Below are 24031 nucleotides of genomic sequence, written 5' to 3'. Positions count from 1 at the left end.
GTAAGAAATCATGCTGCGCTCGAGTCTGCGCCTTCGTAAAGAAATCCGCCAACTGCAAATCTGAAGGCACATAATGAACCGCAACAACATCATCCCGCACCCGAGCACGTGTGTAAAAAGCATCAACACCAATATGCTTGGTCAGCTCATGCTTGACCGGATCACGTGCAATACCGATAGCACCTGTACTCGTCGGACAAAAGTGGAGTGGGTGTAGTAACAGAGACCCCAAAATCTGCAAGCAACCACCGTAACCAAGTCACCTCAGCAATCAACAAAGCCATAGCCCGCAACTCAGCCTCAACACTCGAACGGGAAACTGCGACCTGTTTCTTCGTCTTCCAAGCAACAAGCGAACCACCAAGAAACACACAGTAAGCAGAAAGTGAACGACGATCCGTAGGATCACTCGCCCACGTAGCATCCGAATAGCACTGGAGCTGGAGAGAGCTGGAACGGGGAAAGAAAAGGCGACGAGTGATCGTGCCACGAAGGTAACGGAGAACACGGAGGAGATGACTATAGTGAACAGTGGTAGGAGCTGAGACAAACTGACTCAGAATATGAATGATACGTCTCCAACGTATCGATAATTTCTTATGTTCCATGCTACTTTATTGATGATACCTACATGTTTTATGCACATTATATGTCATATTTATGCATTTTCTGGAACTAACCTATTAACAAGATGCCGAAGAGCCAGTTGTTGTTTTCTGCTGTTTTTGGTTTCAGAAATCCTAGTAAGAAAATATTCTCGGAATTGGACGAAATCACCGCCCAGGGTCCTATTTTTGCACGAAGCTTCCAGAAGACCGAAGGGATAACGAAGTGGGGCGACGAGGCGCCGCCACCATAGGGCCGCGCGTCCAGAGGGGGGCCCGCGCCGCCCTATGGTGTGGGCCCCTCGTCAGCCCCCCTGACCTACCCTTACGCATACTTAAAGTCTCCGTCGCGAAAACCCCAGTACCGAGAGCCACGATACGGAAAACCTTCCAGAGACGCCGCCGCCGCGAATCCCATCTCGGGGGATTCAGGAGATCGCCTCCGGCACCCTGCCGGAGAGGGGATTCATCTCCCGGAGGACTCTTCATCGCCATGATCGCCTACGGAGTGATGAGTGAGTAGTTCACCCCTGGACCATGGGTCCATAGAAGTAGCTAGATGGTCGTCTTCTCCTAATTGTGCTTCATTGTTGGATCTTATGAGCTGCCTAACATGATCAAGATCATCTATCTGTAATACTATATGTTGTGTTTGTCGGGATCCGATGGATAGAGAATACTATGTTATGGTGATTATCAATCTATTGTTTATGTGTTGTTTATAATCCTGCATGCTCTCCGTTATTAGTAGAGGCTCTGGCCAAGTTTGTACTCTTAACTCCAAGAGGGAGTATTTATGCTCGATAGTGGGTTCATGCCTTCATTGACACCTGGGACGGTGACGTAAAGTTCTAAGGTTGTGATGTGCTGTTGCCACTAGGGATAAAACATTGATTCTATGTCTAAGGATGTAGTTGTCGATTACATTACGCACCATACTTAATGCAATTGTCCGTTGCTTAGCAACTTAATACCGAATGGGGTTCGGATGATAACCTGAAGGTGGACTTTTTAGGCATAGATGCAGTTGGATGGCGGTCTATGTACTTTGTCGTAATGCCCAATTAAATCTGACTATATTTATCATATCATGTACATGCATTGTTATGCCTTTCTCTATTTGTCAATTGCCCGACTGTAATTTGTTCACCCAACATGCTTTTATCTTATGGGAGAGACACCTCTAGTGAACTGTGGACCCCGGTCCTATTCTTTACATGGCATACAATCTACTGCAATTGTGTTTTACTATTTTCTTGCAAACAATCATCTTCCACTCGATACGTTTAATCCTTTGTTACAGCAAGCCGGTGAGATTGACAACCTCACTGTTTCGTTGGGACAAAGTACTTTGGTTTTGTTGTGCAGATTCCACGTTGGTGCCGGAATCCCTGTTGTTGCGCCGCATCACATTTCGCCACCATCAACCTTCAACGTGCTTCTTGGCTCCTACTGGTTCGATTAAACCTTGGTTTCTTTCTGAGGGAAAACTTGCTACTGTGCGCATCATACCTTCCTCTTGGGGTTCCCAACGAACGTGTGAGTTACACGCCATCAATGAATAGGATAAGAAATATCAGGACGAGTGACAGCAAGATAAACAAGCTCCCAACAAGATGGCGATAACGGGTGGGATCAGGAAGAGGATCACCATCAGTAGGACGAAGCTTAACATTAAGCTCCATAGGAGTATCGACCGTGCGCTCATCCCCAAGAGCAGCACGAGCAAGAAGATCCTGAATGTACTTTTCCTGAGAGATAGAAAAGCCATCAGAAGTGGAGGAAACCTCAATGCCAAGAAAATAGCGAAGAGGACCAAGATCAGTCATAAGAAACTGATCACGAAGACGAGCCTTGACGAAGGCAATATACTCAGGATCATCACCAGTAATGATCATATCATCAACATAAAGAAGAAGAAGAGTACGTCCACGAGGAGAAGTGTGAACGAAAAGTGCTGGATCATGAAGACTAGGAGAGAAACCAGCAGCAGTCACCACAGAGGCGAAGCGCTCAAACCAGGTACGAGGGGCCTGTTTGAGACCATAGAGAGAACGTCGAAGACGACAAACCATCCCATCGGGAACAGAATACCCAGGAGGAGGCTGCATGTAAAACTCCTCACTCAACTCGCCATTAAGAAAAGCATTCTGAACATCAAGCTGGGAGACAGACCAGCGGCGAACAGAAGCAACAGCAAGAAGGGTACGCACAGTAGTCATATAAGCCACAGGGGCAAAAGTTTCATCATAGTCACGCCCGTGCTCCTGCTGAAAGCCACGAGCCACAAGACGCGCTTTATAGCGCTCAAGAGATCCATCAGAGCTCTAGTACTCGGCCACTATAAGATCGGATGCACCACCCATGCAGTTTTCAACAACACTTGCGAGTTGCGAACTACTTGCATTCCAAAACAAAAGGGCTCTTGCTGAGCTGTAGCGTACCACAGCTGCATCCATGGCGAAGTGCTGCCTGCTGCTGCTCTTCCTGGCGTTCCTCCTGCCGGCGGCGAGCAGCGAGACACCGTGCCACCCCGATGACCTCGACGCGCTGCGGGCCTTCGTCGGGAACCTCAGCGACGGGGGCGTCCTCCTCCGCGCCGCGTGGTCCGGCGCCTCGTGCTGCCGCTGGGAAGGAGTAGGCTGCGACGCCGCAAGCGGCCGCGTCACGGCGCTGTGGCTCCCCGAGCGCGGCCTTGCGGGGCTCATCCCAGGAGCATCCTTGGCGGAACTCGCGCAGCTCGAGGAGCTCTTCCTCGACTCCAACTCTTTCGTGGGAGCTGTCCCCAACGCACTCTTCGGCCTCGCGAGGCTACGTAAGCTCTCCCTCGCATCCAACGAGCTCGACGGCGAGCTGAGCCCACGCGTCCGTGAGCTCAGACACCTCGCCTTGTTGGATTTGTCCGGCAACCGCTTTTCCGGCAGCCTCCCGGACGTGTTCACCGACCTCACCTCGCTGGAGCATTTCGCCGCGCACTCCAACGGTTTCTCGGGGCCATTGCCACCTTCCCTCTCATCACTGTCATCTCTCCGTGAGCTCAACCTCCGCAACAACAGGCTGGTCGGCACCATCCCGTCCTGGATCGGCGAGCTTGACCACCTTTCCTTCTTGGACCTCTCCCATAATTCCTTGGTTGGCGAGGTACCCAAGAGTTTGCAGATACGACTCGAGGGCCTCTCCACCGCCCCTTTCACTAACATGCCATTGTTCCGAAGAACACTCGACGAAGAACCAAACACAATAACCGGCACCAACAACACCGTCGTGTCCGGAAACACCAACGTTCTCTCCGGGAACGACAACGTTGTCATGTGCGGGAGCAACAACACCATGTCCGGGAGCAACAACACCGTCGTGAGAGGGTGCGACAATGTCGTGGCCGGGAGCAACCAGGTCGTACGTGGGAGCAACCATGTCGTCTCCGAGAACAACAATATCGTCTCCGGGGACGACAACAATGTGTCCGGGAGCTTCTGTACCGTGTCCGGGAACCACAATACGGTATCTGGGAGCAACAATACCGTCTCTGGGAGCTACCATACCGTATCTGGGAGCAACAAGGTCGTCACAGGGGGCTGATTGTCTGTAAGTGTATTGTTCCCATGGGAGCTCAGCTCACCCGGCCCCCTTGTCCTAGTTAATTCGGTGAACCTCACAAGCACTAGGTGGGGTCAATCTTCTGTGTCCTCTATGAGGTTAATGGTCTAGTATAAGTGTATTATCGTTTCCTTCTTCTGTAACGGAGCTTAGCTCCTTGTCTAAGTTTAGTGTAGCCCACAATCGCTAGATTGGTGGGGTCAATCGATCGTGTTATGTAACCTCATCGATGTAGCATCCTAGCTTTTCCTACTCTGAATTAATAAAATTTCCCTTCAGTATCTTACATACATGTCGTCCTGAAAATGTCTACCACGGTTTGCAGATGATGTAGACCAAGTGTACGTGCTTGCTTTTGTAGAAATCTGAATCGTGAATGTATGTCTACTTTGGTGATTAGGTCATGTCTTCTATTCTCTGTCATGTGTGATCGATGCTTAATTTATTGTGCTGATTGGGCTGTGTTCACATGGTGAATTATAGCTTCTTAATGTCAGCTAGCTAAATGGTTGCAGAAAGTTTGGTTGATCTCACCGGTGACGTTGAAGAGACCCTTTGTCCAATGGTGGCTGATGATAGCTAAGTTGCAAAGACTAGATAGCTCTCTCACAATATTGGTAGGAGGGAATATACACTAGTGGAAAACAGGGCTTCCGTGGGAGCCTTTTGTCGCGGGCGCGCCTGCACCCGCGACAAATGGCCTGGCCACGTCGCCCCGAAACCATGTGGAGCCGTCAGGGCCTTTTGTCGCGGCCTTTTGTCGCGGGCCGTATTACGACCCGCGACAAAAGGGGTCTGCTCCTGTCGGCACCCCTTTTGTCGCGGGTCGTAATACGGCCCGCGACAAAAGCGCCATGCATATATATAGAAGCAGCCAGCCCACCCCACCTCATATTTTCCTTGGTGGTGGTGAAGGTGGAGGTGTATGCTAGCTCATTTTTTCTACATGTGCACAAGAGGTGTTTGATGGAATGCTTGTGAGAGGGATGCCACTTGGTTTTATTTGATAAGATTTCTCCTCTTTTTGATCCTAAAAGGTTAGCAACTATTTTCTCGACTATATATATATGCATAGTCCGTACAATACTAATTTTAGCAAGGTGATTGCATCTGATACATATATATATAATTGTACTTATGATGCAGATGAGTCATCCATGGATGTACGGTAACCGATGTGCTCCCGCTTTCAGAGAGGGCGTGAATTCTTTCCTGCTTGTGGCTGAGGCCAACAAGTCGAAGCAAGGTTTTATGTGCTGTCCATGTCTAAAATGTAAGAACGAGAAGGATTACTCTTGCTCAAGAGACATTAAGAGCCACCTGCTTCGGTTTGGATTCATGTTTCACCCCTGTGCACCGCCGCCGTGCCACTCGTGTCGCCACCGCTGACACGTGCCTCGCCCCGCCGACGCCGGCGTGCGACGTGTAGCCACCGCTGACACGTGCCTCGCCACCGCCTCCGCTCATTCATCTCCGGGATGCCTCCATGTCGTCGAGGGGCGTCCGGTTTCCGTGGCGTTCGAGTGCGTCCGAGCGGTAGGTTCACCGGGGTGTTAGGCCAACATATATATAGTGGAAAAATGGCGGGAATGCGGGAAGAAAATAGGCGGGAACGAAGTGGCGCGCGAAACTTTCATCCCGGGTGGAGGCTCAAACCGGGACAAAAGACTGGGGGAGGCTTATCTAGGAGGGCCTTATCTGGGGGATGATGTGCAGGTAACCTTTTGTCACGGTTGGTGGCTGCAACCGGGACTAAAGCTGTCGGCAGGATAAGGATGCGTCGGTAACCTTTTGTCACGGTTGGTGGCTGCAACCGGGACTAAAGCTGTCGGCAGGATAAGGATGCGTCGGTGGACGCACTACTCGATGAGATAAAGCATGTAGCGCACGACGCCCTGTCGAAGGAACAAGACAAAGTAGAAGCGGTGCCGTGCCTATAAAAGGAGCATCAATACGCCTTGCCCCTGTGCATGCATGGACTCAAGTCGCTCACAGCATGGTCGTTTTGTTTGTTTGTTACTAGGGAACTGATGATGCCCTTTCAGAGAGTGCACTGGGACGTTTCAAACTAGAAGCTACCACTAGCTCTTTCCTGCACAGCTCATAGATTATCTCACTTCTCTCACACCCAACTTCCCTTGTGTAGTGACTAATACACCTCGTGTATTTTATGTCCACAACTCACAAGAGAAACTGCAGCTTCCATCATTCTAACTTGTATTATATGTAAGAGTAAAGTCTGAAAAAAAAACCTTGAAGTTGTAGACGGTGTTGGAATCAAACCTTGAACTACTAATCCTGGAAATCAGCACCCCATACTTAGAAATCCCAGTCATTTCATACCCTGAACCAGTTAGGACCATAGGGGGCGTCAGCACTTGGGCTCCTCGCTAATACACGGCGAGAGCAATTGACAACTCGGGGAGCACATCTCCGGTGAGGTGGGATGAGAGCCAAGTGCCGGTCACTACGGGAAAATCAGGCGCTGCCGTGCAGCCAAACTTTGCCGTGAGCTGCCGCACGGCAAAGATTTCTTTGCCGTGCGCAGCAAGAAGAGCGCACGGCAACGAAAAAATGCACGGCAAAGTATGAGCGCAGCGCACGGCAAAGAAACATATCACGGCAAAGAAAGATATGGCGCACGGCAAAGAAATTTCTCACGGCAAAGAATGGGAGCAGCGCACGGCAAAGATTTTGGGACGGCAAAGTCCCTGCAAGCCGCACGGCAAAGAAAGAGCGCACGGCAAAGGCCTGGCACTGCCGTGCAGCCAAACTTTGCCGTGCGGACAGACAAGTTGCACGGCAAAAGGTCCTTTGCCGTGCGCTTCTCCCTTTGCCGTGCGCCAATATACATTTTTTTTGTTTTTCTAACTATTTTATTTCATCTACTACTTATATTTATTTTGTTAATTAGTTTTTCTTTTTGATGACTATTTATTACACTATGTGAAATACAAAATTAGTCTCCATGCTCATCCCCCACATATATCAGGGTTCCGGTGCTCCGGCGGTCGTTATCCCCCTCCTCCCCCCAAAACAGCGGAACGTGTGCCCCGGCGGGTCTACCCCGCTAGATTTCTCCGCGCGAGGGTGCACCAATGTAACTTTTCATAGGTTTAGGTTTGTTTAGTCCATGGACATATGGAAAACCATGTGTGGCACCCTTTGGCACAGTCTAGCCCCCGATATACCCGCGGCGGGACACTTCACGCCGTACACGTCCAGGAATCTGTTAAGTGTTATCGCCCGAAGGTGAGGAATGTCAGACCGGGGATCCATGCCATGCACCATTTTGTGAATCACACCTTGCATCACACTTTGACACATAGAATAGGTCCACATGCAAGGTTTGGTGGGGTTCCGGTGCTCCGGCGGTCGTTATCCCCCTCCTCCCCCCAAAACAGCGGAACGTGTGCCCCGGCGGGTCTACCCCCTAGATTTCTCCGCGCGAGGGTGCACCAATGTAACTTTTCATTCCTTTATGTTTGTTTAGTACATATACACATGGAGAACCAAAGATTGGGACCCTTTGGCACATATACCAGCAGCTAGAGCCATTATCACACGATCGACGGTGTGCCTGGTCTACTGGTTAGGGTTAGGTGTAGGGTTAGGGCTAGGGTTTGGGGGCTAGGGCTAGGGTTTAGGTTAAAGGGTAAGTATTTATTGTTAGGTTTAGGTTTAGGGTTTAGGGTTAGGGTTAGGGTTTATGATGCATGGTTCTGCAGCCTCCGGCGTCGTGGTTTAGGGATTTAGAGGGGTTTAGGGCTCGAAGCCTCCCGAGCTTAGGGTTTAGGGTTTAGGGGAGCTACTTTTGCACCATTAGACCTTGCACCACACTTTGACACATATCATAGGTCCACATGCAAGGTTTGGTGGGGTTCCGGTGCTCCGGCGGTCGTTATCCCCCTCCTCCCCCCAAAACAGCGGAACGTGTGCCCCGGCGGGTCTACCCCGCTAGATTTCTCCGCGCGAGGGTGCACCAATGTAACTTTTCATAGGTTTAGGTTTGTTTAGTCCATGGACATATGGAAAACCATGTGTGGCACCCTTTGGCACAGTCTAGCCCCCGATATACCCGCGGCGGGACACTTCAGCCGTACACGTCCGAGAATCTGCTAAGTGTTATCGCCCGAAGGTGAGGAATGTCGACCGGGGATCCATGCCATGCACCATTTTGTGAATCACACCTTGCATCACACTTTGACACATAGAATAGGTCCACATGCAAGGTTTGGTGGGGTTCCGGTGCTCCGGCGGTCGTTATCCCCCTCCTCCCCCAAAACAACGGAACGTGTGCCCCGGCGGGTCTACCCCCTAGATTTCTCCGCGCGAGGGTGCACCAATGTAACTTTTCATTCCTTTATGTTTGTTTAGTACATATACACATGGAGAACCAAAGATTGGGACCCTTTGGCACATATACCAGCAGCTAGAGCCATTATCACACGATCGACGGTGTGCTCGGTCTCATCGGTTAGGGTTAGGTGTAGGGTTAGGGCTAGGGTTTGGGGGCTAGGGCTAGGGTTTAGGTTAAAGGGTAAGTATTTATTGTTAGGTTTAGGTTTAGGGTTTAGGGTTAGGGTTAGGGTTTATGATGCATGGTTCTGCAGCTCCGGCGTCGTGGTTTAGGGATTTAGAGGGGTTTAGGGCTCGAAGCCTCCCCAGCTTAGGGTTTAGGGTTTAGGGGAGCTACTTTTGCACCATTAGACCTTGCACCACACTTTGACACATATCATAGGTCCACATGCAAGGTTTGGTGGGGTTCCGGTGCTCCGGCGGTCGTTATCCCCCTCCTCCCCCAAAACAGCGGAACGTGTGCCCCGGCGGGTCTACCCCGCTAGATTTCTCCGCGCGAGGGTGCACCAATGTAACTTTTCATAGGTTTAGGTTTGTTTAGTCCATGGACATATGGAAAACCATGTGTGGCACCCTTTGGCACAGTCTAGCCCCCGATATACCCGCGGCGGGACACTTCAGCGTACACGTCCGGGAATCGTTAAGTGTTATCGCCCGAAGGTGAGGAATGTCGGACCGGGGATCCATGCCATGCACCATTTTGTGAATCACACCTTGCATCACACTTTGACACATAGAATAGTTCCACATGCAAGGTTTGGTGGGGTTCCGGTGCTCCGGCGGTCGTTATCCCCCTCCTCCCCCCAAAACAGCGGAACGTGTGCCCCAGCGGGTCTACCCCCTAGATTTCTCCGCGCGAGGGTGCACCAATGTAACTTTTCATTCCTTTATGTTTGTTTAGTACATATACACATGGAGAACCAAAGATTGGGACCCTTTGGCACATATACCAGCAGCTAGAGCCATTATCACACGATCGACGGTGTGCTCGGTCTCATCGGTTAGGGTTAGGTGTAGGGTTAGGGCTAGGGTTTGGGGGCTAGGGCTAGGGTTTAGGTTAAAGGGTAAGTATTTATTGTTAGGTTTAGGTTTAGGGTTTAGGGTTAGGGTTAGGGTTTATGATGCATGGTTCTGCAGCTCCGGCGTCGTGGTTTAGGGATTTAGAGGGGTTTAGGGCTCGAAGCCTCCCCAGCTTTAGGGTTTAGGGTTTAGGGGAGCTACTTTTGCACCATTAGACCTTGCACCACACTTTGACACATATCATAGGTCCACATGCAAGGTTTGGTGGGGTTCCGGTGCTCCGGCGGTCGTTATCCCCCTCCTCCCCCAAAACAACGGAACGTGTGCCCCGGCGGGTCTACCCCGCTAGATTTCTCCGCGCGAGGGTGCACCAATGTAACTTTTCATAGGTTTAGGTTTGTTTAGTCCATGGACATATGGAAAACCATGTGTGGCACCCTTTGGCACAGTCTAGCCCCCGATATACCCGCGGCGGGACACTTCGACGTACACGTCCAGGAATCGTTAAGTGTTATCGCCCGAAGGTGAGGAATGTCGACCGGGGATCCATGCCATGCACCATTTTGTGAATCACACCTTGCATCACACTTTGACACATAGAATAGGTCCACATGCAAGGTTTGGTGGGGTTCCGGTGCTCCGGCGGTCGTTATCCCCCTCCTCCCCCAAAACAACGGAACGTGTGCCCCAGCCGGGTCTACCCCCCTAGATTTCTCCGCGAGGGTGCACCAATGTAACTTTTCATTCCTTTATGTTTGTTTAGTACATATACACATGGAGAACCAAAGATTGGGACCCTTTGGCACATATACCAGCAGCTAGAGCCATTATCACACGATCGACGGTGTGCTCGGTCTACTCGGTTAGGGTTAGGTGTAGGGTTAGGGCTAGGGTTTGGGGGCTAGGGCTAGGGTTTAGGTTAAAGGGTAAGTATTTATTGTTAGGTTTAGGTTTAGGGTTTAGGGTTAGGGTTAGGGTTTATGATGCATGGTTCTCGCAGCTCCGGCGTCGTGGTTTAGGGATTTAGAGGGGTTTAGGGCTCGAAGCCTCCCGAGCTTAGGGTTTAGGGTTTAGGGGAGCTACTTTTGCACCATTAGACCTTGCACCACACTTTGACACATATCATAGGTCCACATGCAAGGTTTGGTGGGGTTCCGGTGCTCCGGCGGTCGTTATCCCCCTCCTCCCCCCAAAACAAGTGGAACGTGTGCCCCGGCGGGTCTACCCCCCTAGATTTCTCCGCGCGAGGGTGCACCAATGTAACTTTTCATAGGTTTAGGTTTGTTTAGTACATATACACATGGAGAACCAAAGATTTAGGTTAAAGGGTAAGTATTTATGGTTAGGTATAGGTTTAGGGTTTAGCGGGGTTAGAGTTAGGGTTTATGATGCATGGTTAAGTATTAATGTGTTAGGATTTATGGTTAAGTATTAATGTGTTAGGATTTAGGGTTAGGGTTTAGGGTTAGGGTTATGATTTAGGGTTATATGATTTAGGGTTATATGATTTAGGGTTAGGGTTATGATTAATGTGGCTAGATCAATGGGTTAGGATTTAGGGTTAGGGTTAGGGTTATGGTTAATCACACATTTCTTGAAAAACATGAAACATATAGTATTAAATAATACACATTTTGAAAAACAAGTTTAATATAATTTACAAATAAAACTTAATGTTATTGATAATTTACAATTAAAATTCTTAGTGTTATAGAAGTGGTAAAAATAAAAAAAATGCTTTGCCGTGCGCGAGCGCACGGCAAAGAATCCCGCCGCACGGCAAAGGCACTGCTGCGCACGGCAAAGCTTCCCCGCACGGCAAAGGTTCTTTACCGCACGGCAAAGAAGGCCGCACGGCAAAGAATGCGGATAAGGCGCGGTCGGGACGTCCTGAGCCAGAGAAATTTCTCCCGCCCCACCTCCACGCATCCGCATCGACCTCCCCACACGCCGCCGCCGCCGCCGCCGCCACCTCGACCACGCCGCCGCCGCTGCCTCCTGCTGCTCCTCCCAGGCGCCGCGCCGCCACCTCGACCACGCCGCCGCCGCTGCCTCCTGCTGCTCCTCCCAGGCGCCGCGCCGCCGTTGGCCCCCACGACGCCGCGTCGCCGCCACCTCCTCGCTCCTCCCAGCCCGCCGCTGCCCGGCCCACGACCACGCCGCCGCAGCCCCTTCCCCCGGTCACAGGTCCCAGGTCAGGCCCCCCTCCCCCTCCTCCTTCCCATTCGTACAGCAGCACCACCACGACGGGGCCGGGAGGCCGGCCAGCGCGGCGGGGAGCGGGCCGACGAAGGAGTTGATGCGGCAGAGCGACGCGGGGAACGGGCCGGCGAGGTTGGTGTTAGCGAGGGAGAGCGCGGTGACGGCGCCGGCGGCGTCGCAGGTGACGCCCGTCCAGGCGCAGGGCGTGGCGGCGGTCGGGTTCCAGTCGGTGAGCGTGCCGTCGGGCACGGTGAGCGCGCGCTTGGCGTCGAGCAGGTGGAGGCCGTCCTGGGTCAGGGCTTGCGACGGCGTGGCCAGCAGGCCGGCATTGGCCGCGACGGCGAGCAGCAGGAGGGGGAGGAAGGCGCCCATGGCGGCGGCGGGAGGGTTCTTTGTCTGCGCGCGCGCGAGGCGTGTCAGGTCAGGGTCAGGCGCAGGACGGCGACATGGTCGTCGGCATTGGGAGCGGCACAAAGGCCGGGACCCAACGGCAAGGAGCACAAGGAGCTCCATTGTAGTAGTGGGTTTAGCTAGGGCAGTGTTTGTTTACGGTTCCGTGCCACCGTGCGTGTCTTTATGTAGAGATGACGGCCTAGCTAGCTTTACTGGCATCCCGGTATGCACATATGGCGAGCAAGTGACTGAAAGTTCTGCCACGGATCAAAAATGGTTCAAAGTCTTGTAAAATATAAGCAGTTGGTGCATAGCAGAGCGTCTAGTAAGCCAGAAGATGGAGCATGTTAAGACAAATGCTCCGAGCCCTCGCTGTCCTCTTCTTAGATGTAACATTGCATTACCTCATTCACAAAGCAGCAAAAGTAACATTGGCTTTCTACTGCTCCATATACTCTATATACGCGCATACATGGTAATTATTAATAGCCCCTAATTGGTTTTTTTTTGTTATGCAGAGCGATGCTTCGAGGTGGACACGATGGGCGGCGTCGCGGGGGTGTTTGACGGGGCGTTTCGGATCTTCTTCGACGATTCTCTCAGAGGGTCGTTGGTCTTCTTCGCCGGCTGTCGGTCACGCTTCGAGGGTGAGAATCCGTTCACCTCTCTTGTACCTAGGTTTTTTCTTTATGTCTAGATCACCAAGTCTGTCGCGATACCTAGGCGTCTCTTCCCGACCGTAAGGGTTACACGGATAAATATGCATTAGTGGTCTCGCATATTATGAACCGTAACTCTTACGGCATTTATCGGGACAGCCGGCGGATGCGTAGTTGGGTACGTTCTCCGTGCTCTACCCCGATCCGAGACAGGATTTCGGTAGCGCCTCCCCGTTGTTCTCCGGATGCACACCCCTCTCGGCTTTTTGCCGAGACGTGTATCGGGAGAGCAGCGGGGAGGTGCCGCCGAAATTCCGTCTCGGATCGGGGTAGAGCTGGGAGAACGTACTCAATCTACGGATCCGGCGGCTGCTAGGAGCCCACCTAGTAGAGTTTCGGGTTGATGCACGCGTAAAATAAATAAATATATGATGCATTTATTTCCTATTTGATATATAAATACTATGTTCGTCTGTTTTGTTGCCGATTAGAGGATGGATAATCGTGGCTGGATGTACGATGGCAGAATCGGTCGGTGGAACTATACCGATGAATGGGGAGAAAAGACCGAGCAGTTTGTGGATAGGGCGTTTGCCATCCCTAGCGGACCTATAAGTGTTTGGTGCCCTTGTAGTAAGTGCGCTAACCGAAAGGCACAGGACAAGGAAACTATGAGTATGCACCCGATCAAGTTTGGGTTCACACCGTCCTACAGGATTTGGACTTACCATGGAGAAAAGGCAAAGAAACGTGCTAGGAAGGAGGTGCGGCAGATTCAACCTAGGGGGGAATATGACACTGGTTTTGATAGGTGCTTACAAAACTTGGCTAATGGTAATGTGCCTGAAAGCTCTCATGTAGAGGTGGAGACACCTCAGGATGCGGAGACAAGTGAGGACCCGGAGGAAAACACAAAGGAGTACTATGAGGCTCTGTTTGCTTCGCGTAAACCCCTACATGAAAATACGAGAGGTTACCCAACTAGATGCCATCGCTCGCCTTATGGCCTTGAAGTGCCATAGGAACTTGTGCAGAGATGGGTTCGATGAACTTCGGTCATCGTAGGCAGCCTTCGCCGAAAGGGCACCTCTTGCCGCAAAACTTCTACTATTCGACCAAATTGCTCGGTGACCTTAAGATGTCATCTCAGCGAGATACACGCTTGTCCAAAGGGATGCATGCTATTCGGAGAGGAGCACGCTGACACAAATTATTGCATCAAATGCAATTCCTCTAGGTACTTTGAGGTAGACCGCAATGGTGATGGTCGAAGAGGCAGACCACGGTTGCCAAGAATATCCTCCGCTATCTTCCGGCTTCTACCGAGGATCCAGCGGCTCTTCATGACCGAGGATACCGCCCAGCGGATGAGGTGGGCCGTGGAAGGAAACAGATACACCGACAAGATGATACATCCGTCGGATGGTACCGCATGGAAGAACTTTGTGAAGAAATTTCCACCGAAAGCAGGTGACCCGAGGAGCGTAGCAGATTGCGATATCAACCGATGGGTTCAATCCATATGGTATGTCGGCTGCAGTATACGGTTGTTGGCCGGTGTTTGTTATTCCCATGAACCTCCCCCTAGCGTCCGCATGAGATCGAGAGAACATGTTTGCGTCGATGATAATCCCGGGGCCCAAATACCCGGGCAAGAACATGAATGTGTACCCGGAACCGCCGGTGGATGACTTGGTTCGTGGCTGGGAAGGTCGCGGGATCCGAACATATGACGCATCAAAGAAGGAGTACTTCGATATGTATGTGTGGTACCACACGTCCCCGCATGACCTGCCAGCACGTGCTTTGTTCTGCGGGTGGTGTACACATGGGAAGTGGCCTTGCCCACAGCGTGCGACAGGCCGTGACTTTCTTCTCGGCTAAACAAGGGAGGCAAGTATTCATGCTTTGATGAAGCGCGACAGCTCCTTGAGCGGAGGCATGCATACAGGAGTGATGTAAAGAGTTTCAAGAAAGGCCGTGTTGTCCGTGGCCCGAAGCCAATTCCGAAGACCGGAACGGAAATCAAGGCCGAGTTAGATGCTCTTCAGCCTAGCCCTGATGGGAATGGTTTCTTAGGATATGGGGAGACACACCAATGGACTCACAAGCCGTGCTTATGGAAGCTCCTTACTTTGAGTTTCTCGAGCTCCCGCATAACATTGATGTAATGCACACCGAGAAGAATATCAGTGAAGCCATTTGGAGCACGATTGTGGACACTGAGAAGACGAAGGATAACATAAAGGCTCGAATTGATCAAGAAATGTGGTGCGATAGGCCGGAGTTGAACATGCAGCCACCTAATGGTGCCAAAAAACTTGGACTAAGCCACACGCTCCGTTCTGCCTCACAAAGGCCCAAAAAAGGGAGGTCTTCCAATGGATGAAGGACTCCTTGTTTTTCCCCGATGGGTTCGCAGCTCAACTGGATGAGGGGCCTGAACATTGAAACGCTGCGAGTACAAGGACTGAAGAGTCATGACTACCACATATGGCTTGAGCGGATAATGCCGGTGATGATTCGAGGCTATGTCCCTGAGACGACTTGGCGAGTGCTAGCGAGGTTGAGTTTTTTCTTCCGCCAGATTTGTGCTAGGGAGTTAGACACTAAAGTGATTGAGAAGCTGGATGAAGAGGCACCCGTGTTGCTTTGCGATCTGGAGAAGATCTTTCCTCCAGGGTTTTTTAATCCGATGCAACACATGATCCCGCACCTCGCGGAGGAGTGCTTAAAGGGGGCCCAAATTGGGGCCGTTGGCAGTTTGGTCCCGAGAGAGAAACACAAAAGCTTCGTCAAATGACCGGCAATAAATGCAAGATCGAAGCATCCATAGCCGAGGCAGTCCCGAACGTGGAGGTGGCAAACTTCACCACTAAGCACTATGATCCCAACATTCCCACAAAGCACAACCCGGTCCTCCGTTACAATGCCGCCAACAATGAAGAAGTACCCAAGCTTAGCATCTTCGTGGGGCTTGGTGGCAAGTCAAGTGGCTCGAAGCCGTACGAACGGACCTACATGAGCGGACCTTGATCCACTCGTATGTCTTAAACACCATGGTCGAAGTGAAGCCGTACATCGAGTAAGTGCGAACCATTTAATTATTCGCAAACATTCACTCGTATGTTCGTGGCTAACTCTTCCTCTTTTCATCGGTATAGGAAATTCAAGGCTATACATTGGAAGAATACCCACAGGGAGCCTACCCCGGAAGAATCCAAGCAAATTTTCGATAAGGGAGGCGGTTTCGGTTTCAGTAGCTGGTTTTGTAATTTGGTACTTTTCTATCCCAAATTAGCTAGCACTTCCGACATTTACCGGTCATTTCTCGTTCTAAACTTCTCGTGCTAAACTTGTAGGCAAGAACTGACAAAGAGATGAAGTCAGAGCTAAGAAAAATTGCTAGGGGCTTTGACCATTCCGTCGAAGCGTTCAACTCCTATGACGTGAACGGGTATCGCTTCCAGACCCATAAATACACAACAAGCCGGCCCAACGCGAAGACAATAAATAGCGGGGTGGTATGTCAAGGTGACGATGGGCTCCATTACTATGGAAGAGTCGAGGGTATATACGAGCTGAATTACGGGTTTCGAAAGGGCTAAATCCCGTCGTCTTCAAATGTCATTGGTTTGACCCACGTCGGGTGAGACGGGATCCTGAAATTGGGTTGGTCGAAGTTGAAAGGAACTCTGTTTATAAGGGAGAGGATGTGTACATCTTGGCTACCCAGTGCCTTTCAAGTATTCTATCTCCCGTACGCGTGCGAAAACCCGACAAAACGTCTACATGGATGGGATGTTGTGATGACGGTGCCTTCACGCAATAGGCCGCCCCGCCAAACAAGGACGATTACCGCCGCGTAGACCCCTCAGCAAAGAGTGTCGAGTTCTATCAGGAAGAAGGGCTCCCCGGGCATTTCACAATCGCCTTGCCGACTATCGATGACATGGTCGTAGACGATGAACAAGAAGATGCGGGCATGGATGGGGACAATGCAGAAGATGAAGCTGAGGATGTCTGTGCCCCGGAAGACCTGAGTTTGCTCGAGGCGTTCAGAGCAGGGATTGACCTCGATGCAGATGGACCACCTCCAGGTTTCATTGATGATTATTGGTTCGCCGAGCCTGATGACGATGATGAGACACGCGGTCCAATCACGGACGGCGACACAGAGCTACCGATCTTTGTAGTAGTAATTGTGAGGCTAGCTAGGTTATTTGTAATAACTCCGTGTAATAGAGATTGTCTAGCTAGGTTATTTGTAATAACTCCGTGTAATAGAGAACTCTATGCTTGCTATTTGTTGCTTCCACTAATTAATGTTCATCCTTTTGCATTATTGTTGCTTTCATTAATGTTCATCTACTTATATTTCTGTTGCTTTCACTAATATTTATCTCTTTACAATATTGCGTACTAATAAACCACTCTCTTCATTTGTGTTTGCAGGTGATTGAAGCATGCCGCCAAAAAAAAGGGGCGGCGGTCTTAAAAAGAAGCTCAAGGACTTGGTAGGTGTAGGGACTTCGAGGCGGGGCCGACCTAGTACCCCCCCTAGCCCCCTCCCGTCGCTACCACAACGCGGCCGCGTAGGAAGAATGCGACGCGGGTACTCACTCCTAGTCCTAGCCCCCCTCCCGCAGCCGATGATGATGACGAGGAGGAGGACCAGGAGCACCACGGGGGTGGGGAGGACCAGGAGCACCACGGGGGTGGGGAGGACCAGGAGGAGGAGGTGGGTGGGGAGGACCAGGAGGAGGAGGTGGGTGGGGAGGACCAGGAGGAGGAGGGGGACGAGGAGGACCTCTTGGAGGATGAGGGGTGGGCGGGGAACTTAGTGTTCGATCCTGATCAAAGCCTAGATTGGGTAGAGCCGCCGGGTTACCAGTACGTTCCAGCTGTGGAGAGGCTGAGGCCACGTGATAGGAAGCCATATCGGCGTGGGATAACACAGCTCCCCTCGCTGAAGTCCTGGCAGTACAGGCACGTTGTTCTAGTGCCCTATGGAAGGAGGTACATGTTAATTTTTGGCATTTCGTTATCGCAATTTTGTCATTATCAAAATTATTATCACATACATATTGATGTTGTCTTCATGGTGCAGCTCGTTCACGTATGAAGACCCGTCGCGAGACCGCCACGTGGGTACTCGAACATCCTTGGGGGCCTACTTAGATGGTATTTCCCCGGGATAGTCAATTTCCCTACTGGTGGCTGCGACGTAGCTTGGAGGTGGGCGCACTACAGCCTCGCGGAAGATCCTATGGGCCGCGGCACCGCGGCGGATTTGGTTGTTGCCAAATTCTGGGTACGTGACTTTTGACTTCTTACCATTCATACACTCTCCTTGGTTCACAATAATTGCACTAATGCCCCTTGTTTTACCTATGTGCATGGTTGTTGCAGAAATACTTCAAGAGGGCCGAGGGCAAGGAGCGTGCGTGCGATGATGTCCTACACCAGCTTGCTAGGAAGAGGGTGACTGGCATGCACTACGAGGCACGTATTCAATGCGTCCGCGACTGGCACGCCGACCGCTTCGTCCACATGACTAAGGAGGACGCTCGCGACACGCTCATGCGGCCGTGGCGATACATGCGGTATTTGCATTTATGTGTTATTGATTTGCTTTAGCGCCATGTAGTTTATTTTACCATAATGGGTTTATCTTGTGCATGTAGAACCCTCCTCGGTACGTCGGCAAGGACGATAGGTGCTTTCTTGCGATGGTCATGTGGTGGACATGCCCCAGTACCTCAAGAAGCACGAGGAGGGCAAGAAGAAGCGGGCAGAGATGCGAGGTGGATCGCATATCCAGGGCAGCATCCCCCTCTCTCTTCACCTGCAGAACGAGGTGAGCAAATTAATGGTTCCATCATTCTTTGAATTCATGTTATATATTTGTTAACTCCGCAAGGGTGTGCCACTTCACTTGATTACATGTTCTCTTTTGCAGGAACTCAGGACAGGCGCGAAGCCTAACGTCTTTGCCGTGCTAAAGAAGATGAAGCAAAGGAAGACGCCCGATCCCGAGACGGGGTCCGTGTGGCTTAACCCGCAAGGCGAGACCCGGTGCACGTCGTATGTCTCCAAGTTCAAGCGGAAGTACGGCGAGGAGGCCAACCCGGAGGCCGAGGACTTTGACCCCGAGGTCGCGGTGCTTGCGGGAGAAGGCTTGAAGCATGGCCGCCTATGGTTAGGTGACGGGTGCGTCGACCCGGCGAAGGTTCCCTCTCTCCGCCGGATCCGTCGTGGTCGTAAGAGCGGCCAGCCCGAGGTAGAGCCCCGGCCACGGGCTTCGGATCTAGCTGTCGAGCGGTTACGGGTATGTTCTTCCTCGAGCCTCTACATTTCCTTTACATGCTTTCCATTGAAATGTTAATGACATCGCGGCAACACAACGTAGGAGGAGATGGCAGCGAAGGAGCAGGCGGCCCAGGAGCAAAGGGCGCACATGGAGCAGACAGATTCCGGAGTACCGAGCAGCAGCAGATACGGATGATGCAGACAGATGCAACAAGACAGCAGCAGATGATGCAAGCGCAGCAGGCACGGATGAGCCGGCTGATGAGCCGGACGGTTCTATCTAGTCCACCGGGGAGTATTGCTGCTCCTCCACCTTACACCACGCCGTGGATGCCGCCACCGCCCACTCAGACCCCGGGGACACCTATCACCGTCAACAACTTGAACATCATCCGGAGCATGAACCGCGGTGAGTCCTCTGGTGCCCAACCCGCTACTTGTTCAAGTGTTCAATATGCAAATGCAAATGTTTATTCCATCAACATGCTTATAGATTATATGTCACAAGGCAATGACGATGAGGCCGGCGGAAGCGGAGGAGGACAAGGTTGATGGCATGGTCTTCGTGCACTCGTCGTCGTTGTAATGCATTGTTCGCACTTGTTATGGATGTTCGCACTTGTTATGGATTGTAATAATGGACATTGCACTTTGTTATGCATGAACTATGTGTGCTCGATGTATTTGTGGTGTTTTTGATGTGTTTGGTGATGCTATGGTGAATATATATGTTGTATAAGTTATATATATGTGAAATGCAATTTTGAAATGCAGGGATTAAAGAAAAACAGAAAAAAAGAAAAAAAACCAGGGGCCTTTGCCGTGTGCATGCACACGGCAAAGGACTTTTGGTCACTTTGCCGTGTGCATGCGCACGGCAAAGGCGCCACGCGTCGCCAGCCTGTGCTCCTGGCATGTTGCTGGGTGTGCCTGGAGGAGGCTTTGCCGTGCGGGCTGGGGTGTTGCCGCACGGCAAAGGGAGGTCGCCCGGCAGAGTGGGGCGCACGGCAACGAGGAGCACGCACGGCAACGAGTCGCACGCACGGTAACGAGGCCGCGCACGGCAACGAGGCGGACGCACGGCAACGACGACCCGCACGGCAAAGTGGCTGCCTCACGGCAACGTAACGCGCGCACGGCAAAGGCCTTTGCCGTGCATGTTATTCATGCGCACGGCAATGTCTTCTTTGCCGTCGCAATATATGCCGTGCATACGTTGCCGTTCGTCGACGCACGGCAAAGCCATTGCCGTGCAAAATAGGCTCTTTGCCGTGCGATCGGTCGCACGGCAACGAGGAATTCTCCCGTAGTGGGTGTAGTCCTAGATTTGAGGTTGGGTATGGAATAGTAGAGATGGAAGATCGAAATGATGAATCTGACGTGTTGACCAGGGACATTAGTGAGAGGACTGAGTGACTCCCACCGGGATCGCTTGCTTCCTGATGCACCAAACGGGTGCAAGGTTTCGATTGACCAGGATCAGTATATTCAGGGTGCTCATTTGCAGGATTTGGAGTTCGAGCTTTGATTCCAACATCGTCTACAACTTCGAGGTTTTTTTCCAGACTTTATGTAAATGCTAACTAGTAGTTATGTTAACAATAAATTTAAATATTTTCATGGTGACAAAAACCCTGAAATTAGTTTTACATACTGTACTACGAAAGTTATGCTACCAATAATTAAGCTTCTACCTATTCTATGTTGACAATAATAACACTAAAAGTATGCCTAAAAACGCCAAAAGTATGTACAGCATGTTTTACCTCCCAAAAACATATGCTCCCGGAGTCCTGCGATGAACTGTAAAATCATAAAACATGCTTAAACGAAGGAAAATATGATTTTTTTTCACAAAATACATGTTTGTGTCGAGCATGTGCACGTACTTCATGAATAGGCATGCTGCCTGCATGACGTTGCCGCATAGTGTGTGGCCATCATGACACACTCACAAGCGCTTTGATTTGTGGCACAAATTGGTGTAATAGGGTACGTGTTTTTAGTGTCATTGTCCGTGACGATATTCCAGTCCTTCTCTAGCTGTCGAGCCTTCTCCATCTTCTCAAGCTTCTCACCAAGAGCGATCTGGACGACCGACTGAAGAATAAAAATGATTTCATTGTCCTCTTGTTAAAGCGTAAGAAATAGTGTCAATTGAAATGATTCAATAATATCCCACATATTATAGTAATCAGATGATTTTAGAGCTCATGCATATCTAACCGCTCCATATTGTTAATGATAAAGGGATGAATTGCATTCTACAATTATCATAATGATCGATAGGGTCCTAAAGATTCTACTCGCAGAACAGCTAACTTGAAAAAATCTACAAATTTTTTATTATTAAATTATATATATTGCCATCATGAGACATGCCTTAGTTTCGAGGTGAAGTCAAACACAAAGAATAGCATGAAAGTCGGGAGTTGAAGACTAGCAATGGACGTTTGAGTCCTAGGAGTGTAGCCGTGTAGGGATTCTGACTTGGTGATTTGTGACTTCGAGCAGCAGAATTGTTTTCACCCCGGAGAAAGTACGCACTCACAAAACAATGCTTTCAACAAGATCACCAAGTCAGAATCACCGCGAATGTCGTGTGCCACTCTGAGGTTAAGTGTGCTTGGCCCGGAGAAATTTCAGGATGGGTGACCGACCGAGAAGTAGTTCCCGGGTGCGCACGAGTGAGGACAAAGTGTGTAGGAAAGATATGTGTTGGTTTGTGGAGCTAGTCTAGAGGTTCTAGTGAGCTGTCAGGGGTAACAGGCCCGACCGAGGGGTGGTCGGGGTGTTACATTTGGTATCAGAGCATACCTTCGCGGTTACACGGGCGTGTGCGGGTTAGGGGTTTGGGCATGTGGCGCATGGCTGGTGTGGCCCGTAGTGGCACACGACATGGCACATGTGCTGGCACTATACGCACAGACGTGTGCCAAGAGGGGATGTTCCTCGCCTGGGGCTGATCGACGAGGGTGTCGATCTTCTAATGGGGGATGAGTGTGACATCCTGGCCCAGGGCTCAATAGAATTGATAGGATACTCATATCAACAAGTTGCAACTTCTTTTCCTGAAGCTCATCAGCAAAGAACTCCGAGGTTAAGCGTGCTTGGCCCGGAGTAATTTTAGGATGGGTGACCGACCGGGAAGTAGTTCCCGGGTCCGCACGAGTGAGGACAAAGTGAGCAGGAAAGACATGTGTTGGTTTGTGAGGCTAGTCTAGAGGTCCTAGTGAGTTGTCAGGGGTAAGAAGAGACAGAGAGAAGAAGGCAGGGTCTCGACGGACTCGAGAAAGACGTCGACCAAGATGCGTCCACCATGTCGTACAAAGCGCCCTAGAAGCCCAAGCCTCAGGCAGTGGCCAGCGTCGGTAGCACAACACGTCGCCTCGAGACTCCAAATGTTGCATCGTCCTCCCTCAAGATGGCCAAGACGACATCTTCAAGAAGATAACGACACCATGGCGCCGCCGCCTAGTCTGGAGAACCGGACCTAGGGTTTCTCCTGACATCCGAGGGGAGCGAAGGCACGGTGAGGGCCATGCGCACACCTCTAAGAAGGTAACGGCGCTCGCAGGCGTCGCCGTGGTTAGCATCGGTCGCCACCGAGCAGGGTTTTCACCCCAGCCAAACAAAGTGATCCCAATTTGTCGGAGCTAGACTGGAGAAGGGGAACATGGCTGAAAGCCTTCGTGTTGAGACACCATCGTCGAGAAGAGAGGAACATTGATGAAGGAGAGGGGTGTCGGCCACCACCAGCTTCGCCACGGCCACGTGAGACCATCGATCCACCATCACCGGACGGACTGGAAGGTGGAGGTCTAGCCCGTCGTCGCCGCTTGGCCGGTCGCCTGCACCACCACAGTGCCAGGCGCCGCCACGCCCCTACCGCCGAGGACTCGGCCGACCAGGCCCAACTAAACTCGGAGGGGCCATGAGCAAGCGTAGAGCCGCCGTCCGCCCTAGCAAGGGCACCACCCTAAACCAGGGGTCGAGCCCCTCATCTCCATCATCGTCTAGCCGCCAGCCAGAGGCGCACCGCCGCCGCCCGGGGGGGGGGGGGAGATGCCCCGTTACCGCCGTCCCCAACCGGGCTTTGGCTGACAGAGGTAAACCTAGGGTTTCAGCAAATCGGGGGATACAAGTTAGTCACACATTCTGAAAGCTCGCATACGAAAATAGATATTGCTGGTAGAACTACATGTATGTAACCCGAGAAGGTGCCTGAACCACATGTCAAAGTCGCAGTCCTCTCCAATCTTCTGTCCCTTTGATGTTGTCCTCACCATCTCTCTATCCACCACCGGCCCCACTGTTTCTCTCCCTACGGCCCGCTGACAAGTCATGTAGTTAAGGGGGAAAGAGCTACTTGCGGGCCCTTATGTACACCTGGTAGAAGCGCTTTCTCCTCCCTCTCGCAAGGCCGATTGACTGGTAGTTCTATCTATAGAAGTGAGAGCATGACCCTAAACACTTCGACGTCATCATATGTATTTCTAAGACACCAAATCATTGACGGTCGTGTCGGTGATCCCACATATCAATGTTGTGGCGCTCACTGGAGGGCAAGGCGACATTGTCATGTGGTCTGTGACTACCAACAATAACAATGGCGCCGGTGGCGCTGCTTCTTCAGTTCTCTGTCGTTGTCATTTTGAGTTGCATGGAGCAACCAAGGGATAATAGGCGCGGTTAGTGATCGGGCCATGATCTAGACATAGGAGTGGGGGGAGAGACGATGGTCGTAGGTGGAATCTCATATAACAAGATATAAGTCCATAATAAAATGGCGCATCAACATAACAGTATAAATAAGAGTTGGTATCCATGTCTCCCTGAAATCAGCACGCCGTCCAATGGCAAGCCTAAGAGGACGCAGATCCA

At 51.3% G+C, this 24031-nt stretch overlaps 1 protein-coding gene across 1 annotated transcript; it reads left to right on the top strand.

Annotated features, from left to right (window-relative positions):
- Positions 1-3062: 3062 nt before the first annotated feature.
- LOC124707991 (phytosulfokine receptor 2-like) lies at positions 3063-4184 on the top strand. The gene has a single exon (XM_047239679.1). The coding sequence runs from the start codon at positions 3063-3065 to the stop codon at positions 4182-4184; it is 1122 nt and encodes a 373-aa protein (XP_047095635.1).
- Positions 4185-24031: the final 19847 nt, after the last annotated feature.

The sequence above is a fragment of the Lolium rigidum genome, chromosome 4, assembly GCF_022539505.1.
Source record: "Lolium rigidum isolate FL_2022 chromosome 4, APGP_CSIRO_Lrig_0.1, whole genome shotgun sequence".
In the NCBI taxonomy this organism is placed as follows: domain Eukaryota; kingdom Viridiplantae; phylum Streptophyta; class Magnoliopsida; order Poales; family Poaceae; genus Lolium; species Lolium rigidum.
The sequence above is the reverse complement of the archived record's forward strand: the minus strand, read 5'-3'. Positions and strand labels throughout refer to the sequence as shown.

Coding starts and splice junctions, on each gene's coding strand:
- LOC124707991 (XM_047239679.1), top strand. CDS start 3,063: ATGGCGAAGTGCTGCCTGCTGCTGCTCTTCCTGGCGTTCCTCCTGCCG.